Source organism: Bufo bufo, chromosome 9 (genome assembly GCF_905171765.1).
Source record: "Bufo bufo chromosome 9, aBufBuf1.1, whole genome shotgun sequence".
Lineage (NCBI taxonomy): Eukaryota > Metazoa > Chordata > Amphibia > Anura > Bufonidae > Bufo > Bufo bufo.
The window spans coordinates 18,160,432-18,181,477 of NC_053397.1; the positions used below are offsets into that span (position 1 = coordinate 18,160,432).

The window sequence follows — 21,046 nt, forward strand, 5'->3', positions numbered from 1 at the left end:
GTACATGCGCAGCGTGTTCTCTATTCATTTCTAGGGGAGTTCCGAAAATAGACTGCGCATTTGGCCATTTTCAGGAATCCCATAGAAATGAATGCAGAGCATACCATGCATGCACGGCCACTGTTTCATTTTGGGGATCCTGTACTGGAGATGGGTCCCAGAGGTCTTAGATGAGACAACCACTTTAAGCAGAGCTGAAAGGAGATTACAAGGCACTTTTCCGGATACTTTGAATCTGGCAATCCTATAGGTATGACCTCTATAAAAATCTGACATATCTAGAGAAAACCTCTTTAGAAATAAAAAAAAAAAAATGTAAAAAAAAAAAAAAAAAAAAAAAACACAGGAGGAAGACGTCACTACTTTTACCTGGAGGCTCGGCCATTTATTCATTGGAATTTTCTTCTGTAAAATTAGTTGCAGGAAGTTGCCTTTTTCTTTATATTGAATTTTACTGCAAGAGCCTTCGATTTCTTCATGGAAACGGCAGTTCCACTGATTGCCCTCTACAAAAAAAGACAAAGTAAAATATGGGTGTAACGGTATAATGAGACAGAGGAGGAAAGCAGCTTGTTACACTGGGAGGTTTTCATCTACTTTCCTCTGCTGGAAGCTGCAGTAACAACGTCATAAAAAAATAAATAATAATATAGATACCTGGGAAGTTGATCACGCAGTCCGTATCGGTGAACTCCATCTTCAGGTCGTCCACATTTACAGCTCCCGGCCCGGGGTTCAGTTTTACAATCACTTCTTCTGAGTTCTGCTTCCAGTCGATCATCATGTCTGAAATCAGGAAAAACAGCTAAAACACCTGCCTGTGTATACCACAATAAGGGCTCATGCACACGACCGTTGGATGTTTTGCGGCCCGCAAAATACGGATACCGGCCATGTGCATTCCGCCGTTGGCTTAAAGGAATGTCCGGCCCCTAATAGACCAGTCCTATCCATGTCCATAATGCAGACAATAGGACATGTTCTATTTTTATGCGGAACGGTCATGCGGACATACAGACATGGAATCCACATGGAGTCATTTTCGTTTTTTGCGGCCCCATTGAAGTGAAGGGTTCCTCATACGAGCTGCCAAAAAAACGGAATGGACACAGAACAGCAAAAAAACTAGATTTTTGTCCTTACCGTAAAATTGGTTTCTCTTCCGTTCATTGGGGGGGGGGGATGACGACACAGGCTTGACCATGGGTATAGCTGTTGCCACTAGGAGGCGGACACTAAGCACAAAAGGTGTGATCTCCTCCCTTCAGCTATACCCTTCCTACAGGGACTAAGCTAAATCCGTATCATTGGGGGGACACAGGCTTGACCATGGGACGTTACAGAGCAAGAACAAGAAACCCTCCCGCCAATCAGAGAACCACAGTCTGCAAAACTCTATGCACCAGAGAAGCGACAGAAGACGCAAAAGGTGTGCACTCTGTAAAACTTAGAAAAAAAAGTGTGCAAAGGTAGCTGCCTTGCATACCTGAAGGGCCGAAGCCCCAAGATGCACTGCCCAAGCCGAATGAGCAGTCACCAGGAAGGGTGGCGCCCGGTCATTAACGCGGTACGCTTCGACAATGGCCAAACAAATCCATCGTGAAATGGAAGTCTTAAATGCCGCCAGCCCTCGTCTCAGCCCCTCCGGAATCACGAACAGGGAATCAGTCCTCCGGAAGGATGACGTCTGGGACAGAGATTTGAACAGCTTGTAGCAAACCCAGAGTGTGGAGCGACTGCTCTCGAAGAGGAGACTGGTCAGGACATCATGAAGGGAGAATAATCTAATTTAGATGGAAAGCAGACACCGACCTTCGGAAGGAAGGACTGAACAGGGTGAAGGACTACTTTATCCTGATGGGAGGATCAGGAAAGGAGACAGACATGAAAGACGCGAGTTCTGACACCCTACGGATGGAAGTGATTGCAACCAAAACTGCCACCTTGTAAGACACGAAGCGAAGAGACACCTGCTGCAAAGGCTTAAACGGTGAAGACTGGAGAGCGTTGAGCACTAGATTAAAAGATCCCGAAAATCCAACGGAGGACGGAAAGGGGGCGCAGCATGCACCACCCCCTGCAGAAAAGTCAGAACTGCCGAAAGACAAGCCAAGTTCCACTTAAAAAGAATGGAGAGAGCTGAAATTTGCCCTTTGAGGGAGCTGAGAGCCAGTCCCAAGTCAATGCCCGACTGCAGGAAAAAGACAAGAGTTGCGGCAAAGAGAACCGAACGGGAGATAGCTGATGCCACTCACACCAACTAAAAGTAGGACTTCCAGGTCCGGTGGTAGATTCGGGAAGACGACAGCTTTCTGGCACGAATCATGGTCTGGACCACGGCATCCGAGAAACCCCGAGCCTTAGTACGGCAGTTTCAACAGCCATGCCATTAAATGTAACGACCCTAAATTTGAGTGGAAGATCGGCCCCTGCGACAAGACGTCCTCCTGAAGAAGACTACAGGGTTAGACGGTGAGAAGGGTGACTAGAGATGCAAGCAGCACTCTGCGTGGCCAATCAGGGGCCACGAGAATGACGGGCAGTCCTTCTGACCTGATCTTCTGGAGGAAACACGGAATGAGAGGAAGAGGAGGGAACATGTAAGGAAACGTGAACCGACTCCATGGAATTACCAGCGCGTTGCACGCCAGATCCATGGGATCCCTGGACCGCGACAACTAGTCCTTGACCTTGTTGTTGAAGTGGGAGGCCGAATCGATCCACATCTGGCCGACCGCATCACTCGCAGATGGCCTGAAAAACCGGCGGGTGAACAGCCCATACGCCCATTCGCCGAGGAAATCGGCGATCCAGTTGTTGACGCCAGGGATGTGAACATGGTTCTCCGCCCATCTGAGGATCAGAGCTGTTTCTGCCATGGCTGCCAGGCTCCAGGTGCCTGGTGATTGAGGTACGCCACCGCCATGGAGTTGTCAGACTGAACCCAACTCTGACATCCCCTGAGATGGTCAGTCCAATGCCGCAGAGAGACTAATCGCTCTCAACTCAAGAACGTTGATTGGGAGGGAGTGTTCCTCACATGACCATACGCCTTGAACGGAGAGATTTCACAACACTTCCCCCCCCCAAACCCCTGAGGCTTGCATCAGTTGTCAACACCATCCACCGGAGAGGAAGGAACAAGCGGCCCGACGTCAGCATCGGAGAGACCAACCACTACTTGAGGGCCTGGCGGGTCCGTGCAGAGACGTATGGGCCAATCCAGGGAGGCTGGGGAACGGTCCCAGCTGGACAGAATGGCTCGCTGAAGAGTTCTGGGATCATAGGGAACTGCTTCGATGGCAGAGACCATGTGAGCCAGAGCCCGCATGCAGTGACGAATGGGAATAGGACGGGCCGCAACAATGGGAGAATCTGAAGACAGAGGGGATAGTTTCTCCGGCGGCAAGAGTACCTTGGCCTGAAATGTGTCGAGCACCATGCCCAGATAGGTCAGCTGCTGCGATGGATAAAGACAGGACTTCTGCCTGTTCAGGATCCATCCGAAGCGTTCCAGGGTGTCCAGGACTATGCGCAGGCTGTCCGCCGTCGCCCGGAATGCCGGAGCCTTTAAATCAGGATATCGTCTAAGTAAGGGATCGCCACAATCCCCCTGGCATGGAGCAGGGCCATGACCGCCGCCAGAGTCTATCGGGGACAAGTACTCCGGTCCCATGGACGCAATGACTGACCTCAGGGAGTCCACCCGGAAACTGCGGATCTGAAGGAAGCAGTTGAGTGCCTTGAGGTCCAGAATGGGACGGACCGTCCCCTCTTTTTTGGGGATCACAGAGATTGAAGTAAAACCCTCGAAAACGGTCTTGCACAGGAACCGGAAAGATCACTCTCTGCCGCAGGTGTATGTGAAAAGGCTGAAAAAAGGAATTTGCAGCCGAGGGAGAGGTCTGGACAGAGGGGAGGACCAAAATTCCAGCTTGCAGTCCTCTGCAATGACCTCTCTCACCCAGCTATCTGAGACGTGCTCCAGCCAGACACGTGGAAACAAATGAAGCCGGCCGCCCACCCGATCAGAGGATGCCGGAAGCCGCCCGTCATGCAGGAGGTCTTGGGGTTATAGGACTTGGAGCCCTGTTGACGGGGACGCCAGGAATGGCGAGGCTCGAAGAAAGGCTTGCACTTCTGATCCGGGCAAACTTGTGGGCCGACCCCTTAGGGCTGGAAAAACTCTGAAAGGGACGAAAAAGAGGCTACTGCTTTTTTTACTTATTAAACCGCCCCCTGTTCTGTGGTAAATGAGTGCTCTTACAACCAAATTGTAGCATCAGAAATGATCTCATCCAGCCGCTTACCAAAAAGTCTGCCGCCAGTAAAGGGGAAGGCCGTCAGGGTCCACTTTGAAGCATTATTTGCCGCCCAGCAGGAGAGCCATAGGTAACGGCGAATAGCCACCCACAGGGCTGACGAGCGGGCCACAAGCCTGGCTGCGTCCAAAGAGTGCTCACAAATAAACACACTGGCATGAGAGAGCTGCAGGGCCATATCGGCCAGTTCCCCAGAGGGGACCCCCCCGACGTAAATTATTTGCCCACTCCCCCATAGCTTTGCTCACCCATGTAGAGGCAAACACCGGCTACATTGCTGTGCCCACTACTTCAAAAGGAAGATTTTGCAAAAGCTTCCAGTTTCTTATCCCTGATATCAGAGAAAGAAGCCCCATCCGCCATTGGCAAGGTAGTATGTTTAGCCAAGCGCGAAACTGGCGGGTCCATTATGGGTGAGGACGACCATTTCCTAGCCAATTCCCCTGGAAATGGATAAAGTACGTTTAAGCGTTTTGGCAAGGCAAAACGTCTATCAGGGAAACCCCACTCCTTGGAAAGAGAGGAATCAAAATCCTGGTGGTTGAGGAAACACTGCGAGCGACGGGACCTTCTAAAGGAAAAACCTAAGCTGGCCTATGAAGGTGCGGGGTCTTCAACGTCTCAATAACCGCTGTAATAAGATTGTCCTCCATGGTGGACAGTTTGGACGACTGACCCTCCAGAGACACCATCCTTATCTGATCCCCTCTCCTCAGAACTTGCCTCTTCCACGGAGGAGTGTGACTCGTGACTCTCTGATCGGAGAAGGAGAGGCCGAGGAAACGGGAGACAGACACCCTTTGGGGGGGGGGGATGTTCTGGCCCATTTTGCGGGACAGCCACAATCGGCATGAGCCCCATGATCCGCAGAGTCGGACTGGTCAGAGGACTGTCTTGCTGACAAACGCCCCAATATTTCCACAATAGCTTTGTTGGTTTTGGAGACTTTCTGTACCATCCTTGATAGGAAACGCGCCCACTCCGGCTCTACCATAGGCTGGGCAGTAGGGGCAATTGGGTCCGGGGCCAAGCCACTTGACGTTGTAGCCGCACACGCAGAGCAGAGGGGATCGGATTGACCGGATGGAAATTTTGTGCGACACGACGCACAAGCAAAATGGCGCACAGAAACCTGGGCTCGGACATAATGACAACCCTGCAGTGACATGGAGGAGGATGTAGGAAGGGGAAAAACAGCGCTAAGCTAAAACTGATTTAGCTTCATCCCTGTAGGAAGGGTATAGCTGAAGGGGAAGAGCTCACACTTTTGTCCTTGGTGTCCGCCTCCTAGTGGCAACAGCTATACCCATGGTCAACCCTGTGTCCCCCAATGATACGGATGAGAAAATAGGTTTGTGTGCATGAGCCCTAAAGCAACAATCTGCCTATGTATGCATGAGATCATTACTCTGAAATCCCCAGAATTAGAGCAACAGGGAACAGTGCACCCTAAAAACACACCCTGCCTGAAACACTGCACAACTACGTGAAATCTTATCAGAATGTACATTCATAAAAGATTAAAATATGCCTGTTACCCATTATTCAGTTGTTTGCGCTAAATGATGTAGGCACAGATAGCACTGCCTCCCTGTAAATGACATGGGTACAGATGGTACTGCCTCCCTGTAAATGATGTAGTTACAGATAGCACTGCCTCCCTGTCTTTCCCTGTAAATGATGTAGGTACAGATAGTACTGCCTCCCTGTAAATGACCTAGGTACAGATAGTACTGCCTCTCTTTCTCTCCCTGTACTGCCTCCCTGTAAATGATGTAGGCACAGATAGTACTGCCTCTCTTTCTCTCCCTGTAAATGATGTAGTTACAGATAGTACTGCCTCCCTGTAAATGATGTTGTCACAGATAGTACTGCCTCCATGTCTCATGTTGAAAGTCATGCTGTAGCCTCAATTTATACAAAGCAACTACATTGCAATAATTTTACATATTTGCACAATTTGAGTAACTACTTTAGAACCACTTTTTACAGCAGCCTAATTACCAGTTATATTTTAGGCACCTGTCTGTAAGAGGAAAAACATATATTTGATCCTTTAGGGTCCATTCACACGTCCGCAATTTCGTTCCGCAAATTGCGGACCCATTTATTTCTAGGATCCGGAATTGCGGATCCGCACTTCCGGGTCCGCAATTCCGATCTCGAAAAATATAGAACATGTCCTATTCTTGTCCGCAAGTGCGGACAAGAATAGGCATTTTCTATTAAGTGCCGGCGATGTGCGGTCCGCAAAATGCGGACCGCACATCGGCGATGTCCGTGTTTTGCGGATCCACACACACGGACGTGTGAATGGACCCTTACTTTGACTTTCAGCATTTTCTGCCACAATCCACTCAAACGTAACAAACAGATCTGACACAAGGTGACGGCAAATATGCGGCAATAAGTACAACTGTGAGCACAAAGTTCAGGTAAGGCTGTGAACCTGTGAATCGTTCCAAAATTGTGACTTCTAACCTCAGAGAGAGGAAAAGTCACAGACCAAACGTCAGAGTACTTTTCACCCCATAGGAGAACACTAAAACTGTATTAACACAGTGATTTTACGGTGACTGGCTGGAGCCCTTGTTGGTGTGGAGCCTAGAATCTCCACTCGGGGGCGCTGTCCAGTTTCTTGGTGTCAGTTTATGCGCTGTTCTCTTATATGGAGTCTCTGGCGAGTACAAGATCCTCATCTGTTTACAGCTCCTTAGAGACGGCCTCGTGACGTGTTCGTATGTAGAGGAGCCTTGCTACCATGGCAGCGCCAGCTTCCAAAGATGCCAGTCCCAAAAATTACTGTTCACAAGTGCAATCTTCTGCAGAATGTCAGTGGAGCCATGCTGCAGTTCCCATTGGATTTTAGTTAACCCCATAGTTTCTACAGTTCCGCTGTACATCTTGCACGATATGAAGTATGCCGGTACAGCATCATCCCTCCCTCTTCTTCATGACGCCCCCGGGGTATCAGACTGAACTGAATGAATTTACCCTAAATCTGAAGACAATTCTGACAATACTTAATTGGATCAATCTTTTTAAGGCCCCATTCACATGTCCGCAATTTCGTTCCACATTTTGTGGAACGGAAATGCGGACCCATTCATTTCTATGGGGCCGCATGATGTGCGGCCCGGCTCCGCATTTCCGCGATATGGGGCAGCACTTCCGGGTCCGCATTTCCGTTCCCGAAACAAATAGAACATGTCCTATTCTTGTCCGCAATTTTATTTTTGCATGTTAAGGGATGTGGACAGAAAATACCCGATAATAAGATTTATCAGATACTATAACTGATTTATGGGACAGATCGTTTAGTCCAGTGGTGCCCAACCATTTTCCGTCTGAGGGCTGCACTAGACATGGTATAAATTTTGCGGGCCAGAACCAGGTAGCTTTGCCAGAAAGAAATGCAAACACTGTGAGGGGGCACGTGTGAGTATTACTAAAATACATAATACGTAGGCCTTCAAATCTGCGTTGGAGGCTGCGTTGCAGATTCTGTCGAAAGACCAGACAAAAAAAGTCTTGTATGCAGCACTTCTGTGTCCGGTAAAAAGGATCCCGAACGGAAACTGAAAGGATCCCATCATAGTCGGTGGAGTCTGTTCAGCTTCTTCACTGTGGGGGATGACAGGAGGAGGCGGGGAAGCAGGGTCACTAGTGGGGGATGACAGGAGGAGGGGGGAGCAGGGTCACTAGTGAAGGATGACAAAAGGAGGGGGGAGCAGGGTCACTAGTGGGGGATGACAAAAGGAGGGGGGAGCAGGGTCACTAGTGGGGTGACAGGAGGAGGGGGGGGAAGCAGGGTCACCGGTGACCAGTCACAGGAGTCCGCGTCTCCTTACCTCTCCAGCGGCCCTGTCATGTTTCCCAAGGTCCTCGGGCAGCACGCCCGCTCCTCCTTCCAGCTCCCGACGGCTTCCCCTGCTTTAGAACCTGTATCACTCCGGCGCGCGCCTATACCAACCAATAACAAAGCTCCTTGCTTTGCTATTGGTTATTTCAGGCACAGGCAGCATCGCTGCGCTGCCTGCGCCGTTCACAGCACTCACTGCGCTGATGTACCAATACACCTTAGACTTGTTCCAGAGAGTCGCACGGACCGCATGACACAGCTTCGCGGGCCGTAGGTTGGGCATCACTGCTTTAGTCAAAAGACACAATGAAGATCAGTAGAATAATTACTGATTAATTATTACTGTTAATTCTAGGCTGTAAAAAACTTGCAGAATAGTGAGTGCAGCTCTGAAGTATAATACAGGATCCGTACAGGATAAGTAATGTATGCACACAGTGACTGCACCAGCAGAATAGTGAGTGCAGCTCTGGAGTATAATACAGGATGTAACTCAGGATCAGTAATGTATGTACACTGTAAGCAGTGCCTACCTGTAACACTAAAATCAGCCATGTGCTTTGTGCTGAATTATTACCAAGTCACTCCTAGGAACTTCCTTATTATAAATTTCAGGAAGATCTTAAGTATACATTATTTTTAGCGCTTTTTCATTGGCTCCACATGCTTAAAGTAAATGCAAACAATTAAGAATGTGCGGTGACGAGGGAGGTAATGAAGAGAGATCTACAGAGCGTTGCTGCAGGTACACTGCTCAAAAAAATAAAGGGAACACTTAAACAACACAATGTAACTCCAAGTCAATCACACTTCTGTGAAATCAAACTGTCCACTTAGGAAGCAACACTGAGTGACAATCAATTTCACATGCTGTTGTGCAAATGGGATAGACAACAGGTGGAAATTATGGGCAATTAGCAAGACACCCCCAATAAAGGAGTGGTTCTGCAGGTGGGGACCACAGACCACTTCTCGGTTCCTATGCTTCCTGGCTGATGTTTTGGTCACTTTTGAATGCTGGCGGTGCTTTCACTCTAGTGGTAGCATGAGACGGAGTCTACAACCCACACAAGTGGCTCAGGTAGTGCAGCTTATCCAGGATGGCACATCAATGTGAGCTGTGGCAAGGTTTGCTGTGTCTGTCAGCGTAGTGTCCAGAGCATGGAGGCGCTACCAGGAGACAGGCCAGTACATCAGGAGACGTGGAGGAGGCCGTAGGAGGGCAACAACCCAGCAGCAGGACCGCTACCTCCGCCTTTGTGCAAGGAGGAACAGGAGGAGCACTGCCAGAGCCTGGCAAAATGACCTCCAGCAGGCCACAAATGTGCATGTGTCTGCTCAAACGGTCAGAAACAGACTCCATGAGGGTGATATGAGGGCCTGACGTCCACAGGTGGGGGTTGTGCTTACAGCCCAACACCGTGCAGGACGTTTGGCATTTGCCAGAGAACACCAAGATTGGCAAATTCGCCACTGGCGCCCTGTGCTCTTCACAGATGAAAGCAGGTTCACACTGAGCACATGTGACAGACGTGACAGAGTCTGGAGACACCGTAGAGAACGTTCTGCTGCCTGCAACATCCTCCAGCATGACCGGTTTGGCATTGGGTCAGTAATGGTGTGGGGTGGCATTTCTTTGGAGGGCCGCACAGCCCTCCATGTGCTCGCCAGAGGTAGCCTGACTGCCATTCGGTACCAAGATGAGATCCTCAGACCCCTTGTGAGACCATATGCTGGTGCGGTTGGCCCTGGGTTCCTCCTAATGCAAGACAATGCTAGACCTCATGTGGCTGGAGTGTGTCAGCAGTTCCTGCAAGACGAAGGCATTGATGCTATGGACTGGCCCGCCCGTTCCCCAGACCTGAATCCAATTGCGCACATCTGGGACATCATGTCTCGCTCTATCCACCAACGTCACGTTGCACCACAGACTGTCCAGGAGTTGGCAGGTGCTTTAGTCCAGGTCTGGGAGGAGATCCCTCAGGAGACCGTCCGCCACCTCATCAGGAGCATGCACAGGCGTTGTAGGGAGGTCATACAGGCACGTGGAGGCCACACACACTACTGAGCCTCATTTTGACTTGTTTTAAGGACATTACATCAAAGTTGGATCAGCCTGTAGTGTGTTTTTCCACTTTAATTTTGAGTGTGACTCCAAATCCAGACCTCCATGGGTTGAAAAATTTGATTTCTATTTTTAAATTTTTGTGTGATTTTGATGTCAGCACATTCAACTATGTAAAGAACAAAGTATTTCAGAAGAATATTTAATTAATTCAGATCTAGGATGTGTTATTTTTGTGTTCCCTTTATTTTTTTGAGCAGATTAATTCACAGGCTAATTGGACGTGCCGGCCATCTAACATAGTAACATAGTACAGTCGTGGCCAAAAGTTTTGAGAGTTAGATAAATATTGGAAATTGGAAAAGTTGCTGCTTAAGTTTTTATAATACCAATTTGCATATACTCCAGAATGTTATGAAGAGCGATCAGATGAATTGCATAGTCCTTCTTTGCCATGAAAATGAACAATCCCCAAAAAAACTTTCCACTGCATTTCATTGCTGTCATTAAAGGACCTGCTGAGATCATTTCAGTAATCGTCTTGTTAATTCAGGTGAGAATGTTGACGAGCACAAGGCTGGAGATCATTATGTCAGGCTGATTGGGTTAAAATGGCAGACTTGACATGTTAAAAGGAGGGTGATGCTTGAAATCATTGTTCTTCCATTGTTAACCATGGTGACCTGCAAAGAAACGCGTGCAGCCATCATTGCGTTGCATAAAAATGGCTTCACAGGCAAGGATATTGTGGCTACTAAGATTGTACCTCAATCAACAATTTATAGGATCATCAAGAACTTCAAGGAAAGAGGTTCAATTCTTGTTAAGAAGGCTTCAGGGCGTCCAAGAAAGTCCAGCAAGCGCCAGGATCGTCTCCTAAAGAGGATTCAGCTGCGGGATCGGAGTGCCACCAGTGCAGAGCTTGCTCAGGAATGGCAGCAGGCAGGTGTGAGCGCGTCTGCACGCAGTGAGGTGAAGACTTTTGGAAGATGGCCTGGTGTCAAGAAGGGCAGCAAAGAAGCCAGGGACAGATTGATCTTCTGCAGAAAGTATGGTGAATGGACTGCTGAGGACTGGGGCAAAGTCATATTCTCCGATGAAGCCTCTTTCCGATTGTTTGGGGCATCTGGAAAAAGGCTTGTCCGGAGAAGAAAAGGTGAGCGCTGCCATCAGTCCTGTGTCATGCCAACAGTAAAGCATCCTGAGACCATTCATGTGTGGGGTTGCTTCTCATCCAAGGGAGTGGGCTCACTCACAATTTTGCCCAAAAACACAGCCATGAATAAAGAATGGCACCAAAATACCTTCCAACAGCAACTTCTTCCAACAATCCAACAACAGTTTGGTGAAGAACAATGCATTTTCCAGCACGATGGAGCACCGTGCCATAAGGCAAAAGTGATAACTAAGTGGCTCGGGGACCAAAACGTTAACATTTTGGGTCCATGGCCTGGAAACTCCCCAGATCTTAATCCCATTGAGAACTTGTGGTCAATCCTCAAGAGGCGGGTGGACAAACAAAAACCCACTAATTCTGACAAACTCCAAGAAGTGATTATGAAAGAATGGGTTGCTATCAGTCAGGAATTGGCCCAGAAGTTGATTGAGAGCATGCCCAGTCGAATTGCAGAGGTCCTGAAAAAGAAGGGCCAACACTGCAAATACTGACTCTTTGCATAAATGTCATGTAATTGTCGATAAAAGCCTTTGAAACGTATGAAGTGCGTGTAATTATATTTCACTACATCACAGACACAACTGAAACAAAGATCTAAAAGCAGTTTAGGGCTCTTTCACACTTGCGTTATTGTCTTCCGGCATAGAGTTCCGTCGTCGGGACTCTATGCCGGAAGAATACTGATCAGGATTATCCTAATGCATTCTGAATGGAGAGTAATCCGTTCAGGATGCATCAGGATGTCTTCAGTTCCGGTACGGAACGTTTTTTGGCCGGAGAAAATACCGCAGCATGCTGCGCTTTTTGCTCCGGCCAAAAATCCTGAAGACTTGCCGCAAGGCCGGATACGGGATCAATGCCCATTGAAAGGCATTGATCCGGATCCGGCCTTAAGCTAAACGTCGTTTCGGCGCATTGCCGGACCCGACGTTTAGCTTTTTCTGAATAGTTACCATGGCTGCCGGGACGCTAAAGTCCTGACAGCCATGGTAAGTGTAGCGGGGAGCAGGGGAGCAGCATACTTACCGTCCGTGCGGCTCCCCGGGCGCTCCAGAGTGACGTCAGGGCGCCCCAAGCGCATGGATCACGTCATCCATGCGCATGGGGCGCTCTGACGTCATTCTGGAGCGCCCGGGGAGCCGCACGGACTGTAAGTATACCGCTCCCCCGCTCCCCGCTCCTACTATGGCAACCAGGACTTTAATAGCGTCCTGGGTGCCATAGTAACACTGAAAGCATTTGGAAGACGGTTCCGTCTTCAAATGCTTTCAGTACACTTGCGTTGTTACGGATCCGGCAGGCACCTCCGGCAACGGAAGTGCATGCCGGATCCCAACAACGCAAGTGTGAAAGAGGCCTTAGCAGCAAACTTTGTGAAAACTAATATTTGTGTCATTCTCCAAACTTTTGGCCACGACTGTATATAAAGGCCGAAAAAAGCCCTCCGTCCATCCAGTTCGGCCTGTTATCCTGAAAGTTGATCAAGAGAAAGGCAAAAAAAAAAAACAAAAAAAAAAAACTGGAGGTAGAAGCCAATTTTCCTCACTTTAGTGGAAAAAATTTCCCTGTCAGTATAGAGTCCTTAACCCCTTAAGGACACAGCCCTATTTCACCTTAAGGACCAGGCCATTTTTTGCAAATCTGACCACTGTCACTTTAAGTGCTGATAACTTTAAAACGCTTTGACTTACCCAGGCCGTTCTGAGATTGTTTTTTCGTCACATATTGTACTTCATGACACTGCTAAAAATTTTTGCATAAAAAAACACCATATTTTCCAAAAAGTTTGAAAAATTAGCAAATTTCAAAGTTTGTTTCTCTACTTCTGTAATACATAGTAATACCCCCAAAAATTGTGATGACTTTACATTCCCCATATGTCTACTTCATGTTTGTAGCATTTTGGGAATGATATTTTATTTTTTGGGGATGTTACAAGGCTTAGAAGCAAATTTTGAAATTTTCAGAAATCTTCAAAATCCCACTTTTTATGGACCAGTTCAGGTTTGAAGTCACTTTGTGAGGCTTACATAATAGAAACCACCCAAAAATGACCCCATTCTAGAAACTACACCCCTCAAGGTATTCAAAACTGTTTACAAACTTTGTTAACCCTTTAGGTCTTCCACAACACTTCATGGCAAATGGACATAAATTTTTAGAATTTAGATTTTTTGGAAAATTTTCCAATATAATCAATTTTTTCCAGGAAAAAAACAAGGGTTAACTGCCAAACAAAACTCAAAATGGGTTGCCCTGATTCTGTAGTTTGCAGAAACACCCCATATGTGGTCGTAAACTACTGTTTGGCCAAACGGGAGGACATAGAAGGAGGGGAACGCCATTTGGGTTTTGGAAGGCAGATTTGGCAGGACTGGTTTTGTTTATACCATGTCCCATTTTAAGCCCCCCCTTGCACCCCTAGAATAGAAATTCCAAAAAAAGTGACTCCATCTAAGAAAGTACACCCCTCAAGGTATTCAAAACTGGGTTTACAAACTTTGTTAACCCTTTAGGTGTTCCACAAGAGTTAATGGCAGATGGAGAAACAATTTAGAAATTTCTATTTTTTGGAAAATTTTCCATTTTAACCCTTACTTTATTACTGAAAAAAATGGGTTAACAGCCAAACAAAACTCAAAATGGGTTGCCCTGATTCTGTAGTTTGCAGAAACACCCCAAATGTGGTCGTAAACTACTATTTGGATAAACGGCAGGACATAGAAGAAGGGGAACGCCATACGGTTTTTGGAAGGCAGATTTTGCTGGACTGGTTTATTTACACCATGTACCCTTTCAAGCCCCCTGATGCACCCCTAGAGTAGAAACTCCATAAAAGTGACCCCATCTAGGAAACTATGGGATAAGGTGGTTGTTGTTTTGGGACTATTTTAGGGGTAAATATGATTTTTGGTTGCTCTATATTACACTTTTTTGAGGCAAGGTAACAAAAAAAATTAAATTCTAAAATTTTTCTACATTTGCTATTTAGTTTTGTGGAACACCTAAGGGGTTAACAAAGTTTATAAAGTAACTTTTGAATACCTTGAGGGGTGTAGTTTCTTAGATGGGGTCACTTTTTTGGAGTTTCTAGTCTAGGCTACATCAGGGGGGGGCTTCTAATGGGACATGGTGTCAAAAAAAAAAAACTGTCCATCAAAATCTGCCTTCCAGACACCATATGGAGTTCCCTTCGTTCTATGCCCTGCCGTGCGGCTATATAGCCATTTACGACCACATATGGGGTGTTTCTGCAAACTACAGAATCAGGGCCATAAATATTGAGCTTTTTTTGGCTGTTAACCCTTGCTTTATTACCGGCAAAAAGGATTCAAATGGAAATTTTGCCCAAAAATGGGTGTTTTGGCACCGTTTTTATTTTATATTTTTAACACCGTTCATCCGAGGCGTTTGGTCAAAAGTTATTTTTATAGCGACGACTTTTACGCACGCGACGATGCCCAATATGTATGGCTCTCAGACTTTGGAGACACTAAGCAGGCATCCTAAAAACTGCGGCCCTCCAGATGTTGTAAAACTACAATTCCCACCATGCCCTGCTGATGGCTGTAGGTTGTCTGGGCATGCTGGGAGTTATAGTTTTACAACATCTGGAGGGCCGCAGTTTGAGGATGCCTGCACTAAAACTAATATTTTTTGGGGGGAAAAAAATTGTTTGTGTCTCCAAAGTCTGAGAGCCATAGTGTTTTATGTTCTCTAGTGGACTGTTGGAGATTATAAAAATTTAGTACTCCATGGAAGTGTGATACTCCCTGAAGCAACCAATAACGCAGAGGCCCGGATGATCGGGGCAAGTGTCGCACTGAGTGGTGGTGTCCTTCCGTATCCCCCTCTTGTGACACACTCTGCACTTTTTTTGGGTCCGTCCCTTCTTTCCAGTATGGGGGACCATACTCCAGTTCCCGAGGTACTCCGGCCTGCTCTTTCCCGGTCCGAAAAGATCAGGGCCTTGAGGACTGCCTCATAGAACTGGAGGAATGTCCCTGTGCTGCCAGCGCTTCGGGATAGTACAAAAGAGTTGTACATGGCAACCTGTACCAAGTAGACCGCAACTTTTTTGTACCATGCCCGGGTTTTGCGCATGGCATTATATGGCTTGAGGACTTGATCAGAGAGATCAACTCCTCCCATATACCGATTGTAGGCGACGATACAATCGGGCTTGAGGACCGTTGCCGCGGTACCTCGCACAGGGACGGGGGTGGTGCTGTTACCGTGGATTGTGGACAGTACAAGGACATCCCTCTTGTCCTTATACCTGACCAGCAACAGGCTTCCACTGGTAAGGGCACGGGTCTCACCCCTGGGGATAGGTACCTGGAGGGGGTGGGCAGGGAGGCCGCGTTGATTTTTCCGCACGGTCCCACAAGCGAACGTGGATCTGGCGGCGAGGGACTGAAACAAGGGGATACTAATATAAAAGTTATCCACGTACAGGTGGTAACCCTTATCCAGCAGTGGGTACATAAGGTCCCACACGAGTTTCCCGGTAACATCCAGAGTGGGGGGACATTCTGGTGGTTGAATCCGGGAATCTCGCCCCTCGTACACACGAAATTTGTAAGTGTACCCTGAGGTACTCTCACAAATTTTGTATAGCTTCACGCCATACCTCGCCCGCTTTGTGGGAATGTATTGGCGGAAACTGAGTCTCCCCTTGAACGCAACGAGAGACTCATCAACCGGGACCTCCCTTCCAGGTACGTAGGCCTGCTGAAATGTGGCCCCAAAGTGATCGATGACCGGCCGTATCTTATACAGCCGGTCATAGGCAGGATCACTTCGGGGGGGGACATGCTGCATTATCGGAATAATGCAGACATTTCCGGATGGCCTCAAACCGGGAGCGTGTCATGGCCGTACTGTACAGTGGGGTCTGGTAGAGGACGTCCCCACTCCAGTATTGCCTGACACTGGGTTTTTGCACTAGACCCATATGCAGCACGAGGCCCCAAAATGTCCTCATCTCGGCTGCACTGACCGGCGTCCAGCCACCGGGTCTAGCCAAAAATGAGCCTGGGTTTTGAGCGACGAACTGTTGGGCGTACAGATTCGTCTGCTCCACCATCAGATTCACCAGTGGGTTACTGAAAAAAAAAAACTAAAAAAGTCAATTTCAGTAAACCCCACTGTGGGAATCTGGATTCCTGGATTGCCAGCAAAATCTGGAATCTCGGGCTCAAAGTCCACTGGGGGACACCAGCTAAGTTCATCGGCAGGGGGCTCCAGTGGGCTTATTTGGTGGGCCGGAAAACCAGTACGAACCCCAGGGCGGCTCGTACTAGGGTGGGCCACAGGATCCCTAGCATGTGGGGCCCCTGGCTCCGCCTGGCGGCGTCTCCGCTGCCTTGGTGGCTCATCGTCATCCGATGATGATGAGGAGGATGCGGATGACAAAAGGAACGTGGGGTCATCCTCATCCTCACTGGGGCTCTCGGAGTCGGAGGCAATCTGGGCGTATGCCTCCTCCACCGAGAACATCCGGCGGGCCATGGGTGTGTGCGTGTGTATGTGCGTGCGTGTAAACCTTTATTCTATGTGCTTGTGTGTGGGGGCAACGGGTGTTCACGTACTAAAAAGTCCAGGCAAAAAAAAATGGGCAAGTGTTAGGAAAAAAAAAAAAAAAAAAGTTCAAACTTGCTGATCAGCGGTCGGTGGGGTGGTGGGGCGGGCGATGCGCTAACAGTGGCCGGACGCTAAGACTGCCGGACAGTCAGCGCACGCAGAAAAAAAAAAAAAGTGGTGGTGGGGGAAGGGCCTAGGGGGGGGGGGGGGGGGTTGGGGGGTTGGTGGGTGGGGTGGGGGGGCAAGTGGCAGGGGGGGGTCTGGGGTCTGAAAGCTGAAACAAAAAAGTTTAGAATAAATGTGCTTTTTTTTCTTTCTAACTTTTCCCTTCTTTCCCTGCCTAACGGTGCCTCTCCCTCACTGACCCTAACCTACCTGGGTGGCGATGGGTGCAGGAGGGTGATGGATGGCGATTAGGGGGACACAGGAGCTGGTGCTGGACAATGCTGCACGGTCAGGGTGCTGGACAGGAAGAGGAGGGGAGAGAGGAGCGCAGGAAGTTTGAATCTCGCGCCTCTCTCCCCTGCACCAATCAGCACCCTGGACAGCGGCATTCAGCACCAGAGCCAGCACCGCCTCTCCAAATCCTCGGACTGCGATAGGTGGTGTATAATTACGCCACCGATCGCAGTCTTTTTCCGGTTCATCGGGTCACAGGACACCCGAAAGGACCAGAAACGCAGAAAACCGCAGGTCTGAATTGACCTGCGGTTTTCTGCGATCGTCGATGCGGGGGGGGGGGTCAAATGACCCCCCCCTGCATTGTTACAGGATGCCGGCTGAATGATTTCAGCCGGCATCCCGTTCCGATTAACCCCCGCGGCGCCGGCATCGCTATTTAAAGCCATGACGTACCGGTACGTCATGTGTCCTTAAGGGGTTAAATATCAGAAATAAGGGTCTGGCTATGATGTTACTTAATTATCTTAGGATATGGGGTATATGCCATCTGGTCCCGGCGATTTGTCTATTTTAATCTTTTAAGACGCCACTGTACTTCTTCCTGGGTCAGACAGGGCACTTTTAATGGGGAATTTACTTTTACATTCTGCATTTCATCTGACAGTTTATTTTCTTCAGTGAATACATAGGAGAAAAAAAAAAATATATATTTAATAGCTTTGCTTTCTCCTCATAACTCTCTGCAACTCCCCCCTCATTACTCTTTAAAGGGGCCGACACCTTCAGATTTATACTTTTTACCACTTATATACTTGAACATTTAAGGGTTAGTTTTGCTCTCTTTGGCAGCTTTTATTTGTTTTTTTTTTACATATTTTTTTTTTCCTTATAGTTTTTCCGTGCTTCCTAGCTCCCCCTCCTGGTTTAATGATTTAAATGCTTTATTTTTGTCATTTATTGCTTTCTTTACAGTTTTATTTAACTACATAGTTTTTTTTTCTTGTTCCTTAACCTTTTATACCTATAAAAAAAAAAAAAAAGGTATCTACCTCTCACAATTAGATTATTTTTTTATATTCCATTTTGTGGCTGTATTTTTATTTTTGAGGAATTTGCCCCCAGTTAGTTATGCCTATGGCCTCTCAGCTAAATTTAGCTTTTTTGAAGTTTGGTATTTTTGTTCCTCCCTGTAGAAACGCTCTTTTGAATGATAATTGGAAGGTTATTACTTTATGGTCACTATTTCCCAGGTGTCCCCCGACCTGCACGTCTGTTGTTCTGTCAGGTCTATTGGTTAATACTAAGTCCAGTATGGCCGTTCCTCTAGTCGGGTCCTGAACCAGTTGGGAAAGGTAATTGTCTTTGGTTATTGCCAAGAACCTGTTTCCTTTATGAGATGTACAGCTTTCAGTTTCCCAGTCTATATCTGGGTAGTTGAAGTCCTCCATAATAATCACCTCATTATGATTTGCCGCCTCGTCTATCTCGTTTAGTAGTAGATTTTCTGTGGACTCTGGTATATTAGGTGGTTTATAATAAACTCCAATTAATAATTTATTATTGTTTTTGCCTCCATGTATTTCTACCCACAGTGACTCCACATGTTCATGTCCCTCACTTATATCTTCCCGGACTCTGGGCTTTAGACAGGACTTTACATAAAGGCAGACCCCACCCCCTCTCTGGTGCAGAGCTGTGCTCATGGTTCACCGGCCGTGCAAGGAACTGCAGCTGGTCCCGGACAGTTCACTGGGCTAGAGTTCCCCTCTGCAAAATGGGTGACCGGTAAAAACAAAGTAGGGAACACGGCGTTAAACTAGGATCGGTAGGGATCCCAGAAAGTGGACACTCACCGATTCTAATCAACGGTGTATCCTAGCAACATGCCATTACTTTATAACAGGCATCCGGTTTTGGCGATCCTTTCTAAACAGATTGTAACCCTGTACATTAACCGCCCAGTCATAGCTATCATCCAGCCGTGTCTCAGTTATTCCCACGGTCATAGCCATCATCCAGCAGTGTCTCAGTTATTCCCACGGTCATAGCCATTATCCAGCAGTGTCTCAGTTATTCCCACTGTCATAGCCATCATCCAGCCGTGTCTCAGTTATTCCCACTGTCATAGCCATCATCCAGCCGTGTCTCAGTTATTCCCACGGTCATAGCCATCATCCAGCAGTGTCTCAGTTATTCCCACCGTCATAGCCATCATCCAGCAGTGTCTCAGTTATTCCCACCGTCATAGCTATCATCCAGCAGTGTCTCAGTTATACCCACTGTCATAGCCATCATCCAGCAGTGTCTCAGTTATTCCCACCGTCATAGCTATCATCCAGCAGTGTCTCAGTTATTCCCACCGTCATAGCTATCATCCAGCCGTGTCTCAGTTATTCCCACGGTCATAGCCATCATCCAGCCATGTCTCAGTTATTCCCACCGTCATAGCTATCATCCAGCCATGTCTTAGTTATTCCCACTATGTCATAGTCCTCCTCACACATCACTAATTCCAGTTCACCAGTTTTAATAGTCAGGCTTCTGGCATTAGTATACATACATATGAGAGGTTTATGTATATTTTTTGCCCCACACCTGTTCTATTATCATGATTATCACAAGGCAACGATATAAAGGTAAGATGCTGAGCCCTGACACAGATCGGAAGCAGACCTGTCCTGAAGGAACCTTTCCACTAAGGTATTAAGGTATGAAAAAATTACAAAACCATGTTCACACTGGTGGGACTACTCCCTGTAAAGCAGCAGGTGGACAACATGACGTGCAATAAACGGTCGGCAATGTTCCCTCTCGGCCGTTGTGGTTGGGGAGCTGGGTGACACATTGTGAAAGGTGGGCAATCTGTTAAGGGTACAATCCCATGTAGCAAGCATCCCTCGTTGTTGGTTAGTTTGGCACTGGCAGTAGTATACCACCCCATTAACGGGACTGTTCAAGAATGAAGAGGGAGTGGAATAAGTCTTCTCCCAGAATAGCGAGATCCACCCTCCAGGCGTCTTACCTGCGGGGGGGTCTTGCCTTGCCAAACCTGTACATGTACTATGTAGCGGTGCAGCTGAGCTATGTGGCGTGGTGGGTACGGGCTGACGCAGGTAACCCGGCGGTAGTGTCGGAGGCAGCTTTATTGGGGTCCTATGAGGCACTTACGAACTTGGCGTATAGGAGGGGGGCTAGGTCTACAATACACTACACCCAATCGATGGCTGCTGCAGTACAGATGTGGGTCAAATGGGGTCAGAAATGAAACCCTGATGAGAATGATATTACTTGGTCGCCATATTTGCCTTTGTGGAGAAACAGAGTACTTCCGGAGCTGTTCTCATTACTGGAGTTTGAATTTTGGCCTCAGAGGGGGGTGCGCTACCTTACCCAACTATATGATAAGGGCCTATTTAAAACCTTTAATAGTTTGAAACAGGAGTTTAATTTGCCCCAGCGTTGTTTGTATAGATATCTTCAACTCAGGCATGCCTGTCAGGCTCAGTTTGGTAGAGAACCTTTAAAGCTGGAGTGTGGTACAGTTGAGGCAGCGATTAGGAGGGTTCCGTTGGTCAAACCAGTGTCGACCCTGTATGCGTCGTTGATGGCGTTGCAGGACTCCCCCCTAGACA

At 47.8% G+C, this 21,046-nt stretch overlaps 1 protein-coding gene across 9 annotated transcripts in view; it reads right to left on the minus strand.

Annotated features, from left to right (window-relative positions):
• Nucleotides 1-21,046, minus strand: part of USP19 (ubiquitin specific peptidase 19) — a 72,094-nt gene that overhangs the window by 44,808 nt on the left and 6,240 nt on the right. For all 9 annotated transcript variants that reach the window (XR_005774176.1, XR_005774174.1, XR_005774178.1 and 6 more), the window contains exons 3-4: nucleotides 658-786; nucleotides 370-506 (exon numbers count right to left, since the gene is read on the minus strand). Coding sequence is in view for 2 of the 9 variants with exons in the window: in XM_040407055.1 (XP_040262989.1) it covers nucleotides 370-506; nucleotides 658-786 (266 nt within the window). In the remaining 7 variants the exon portion in view is untranslated. The remainder of the gene's footprint in view (nucleotides 1-369; nucleotides 507-657; nucleotides 787-21,046) is intronic.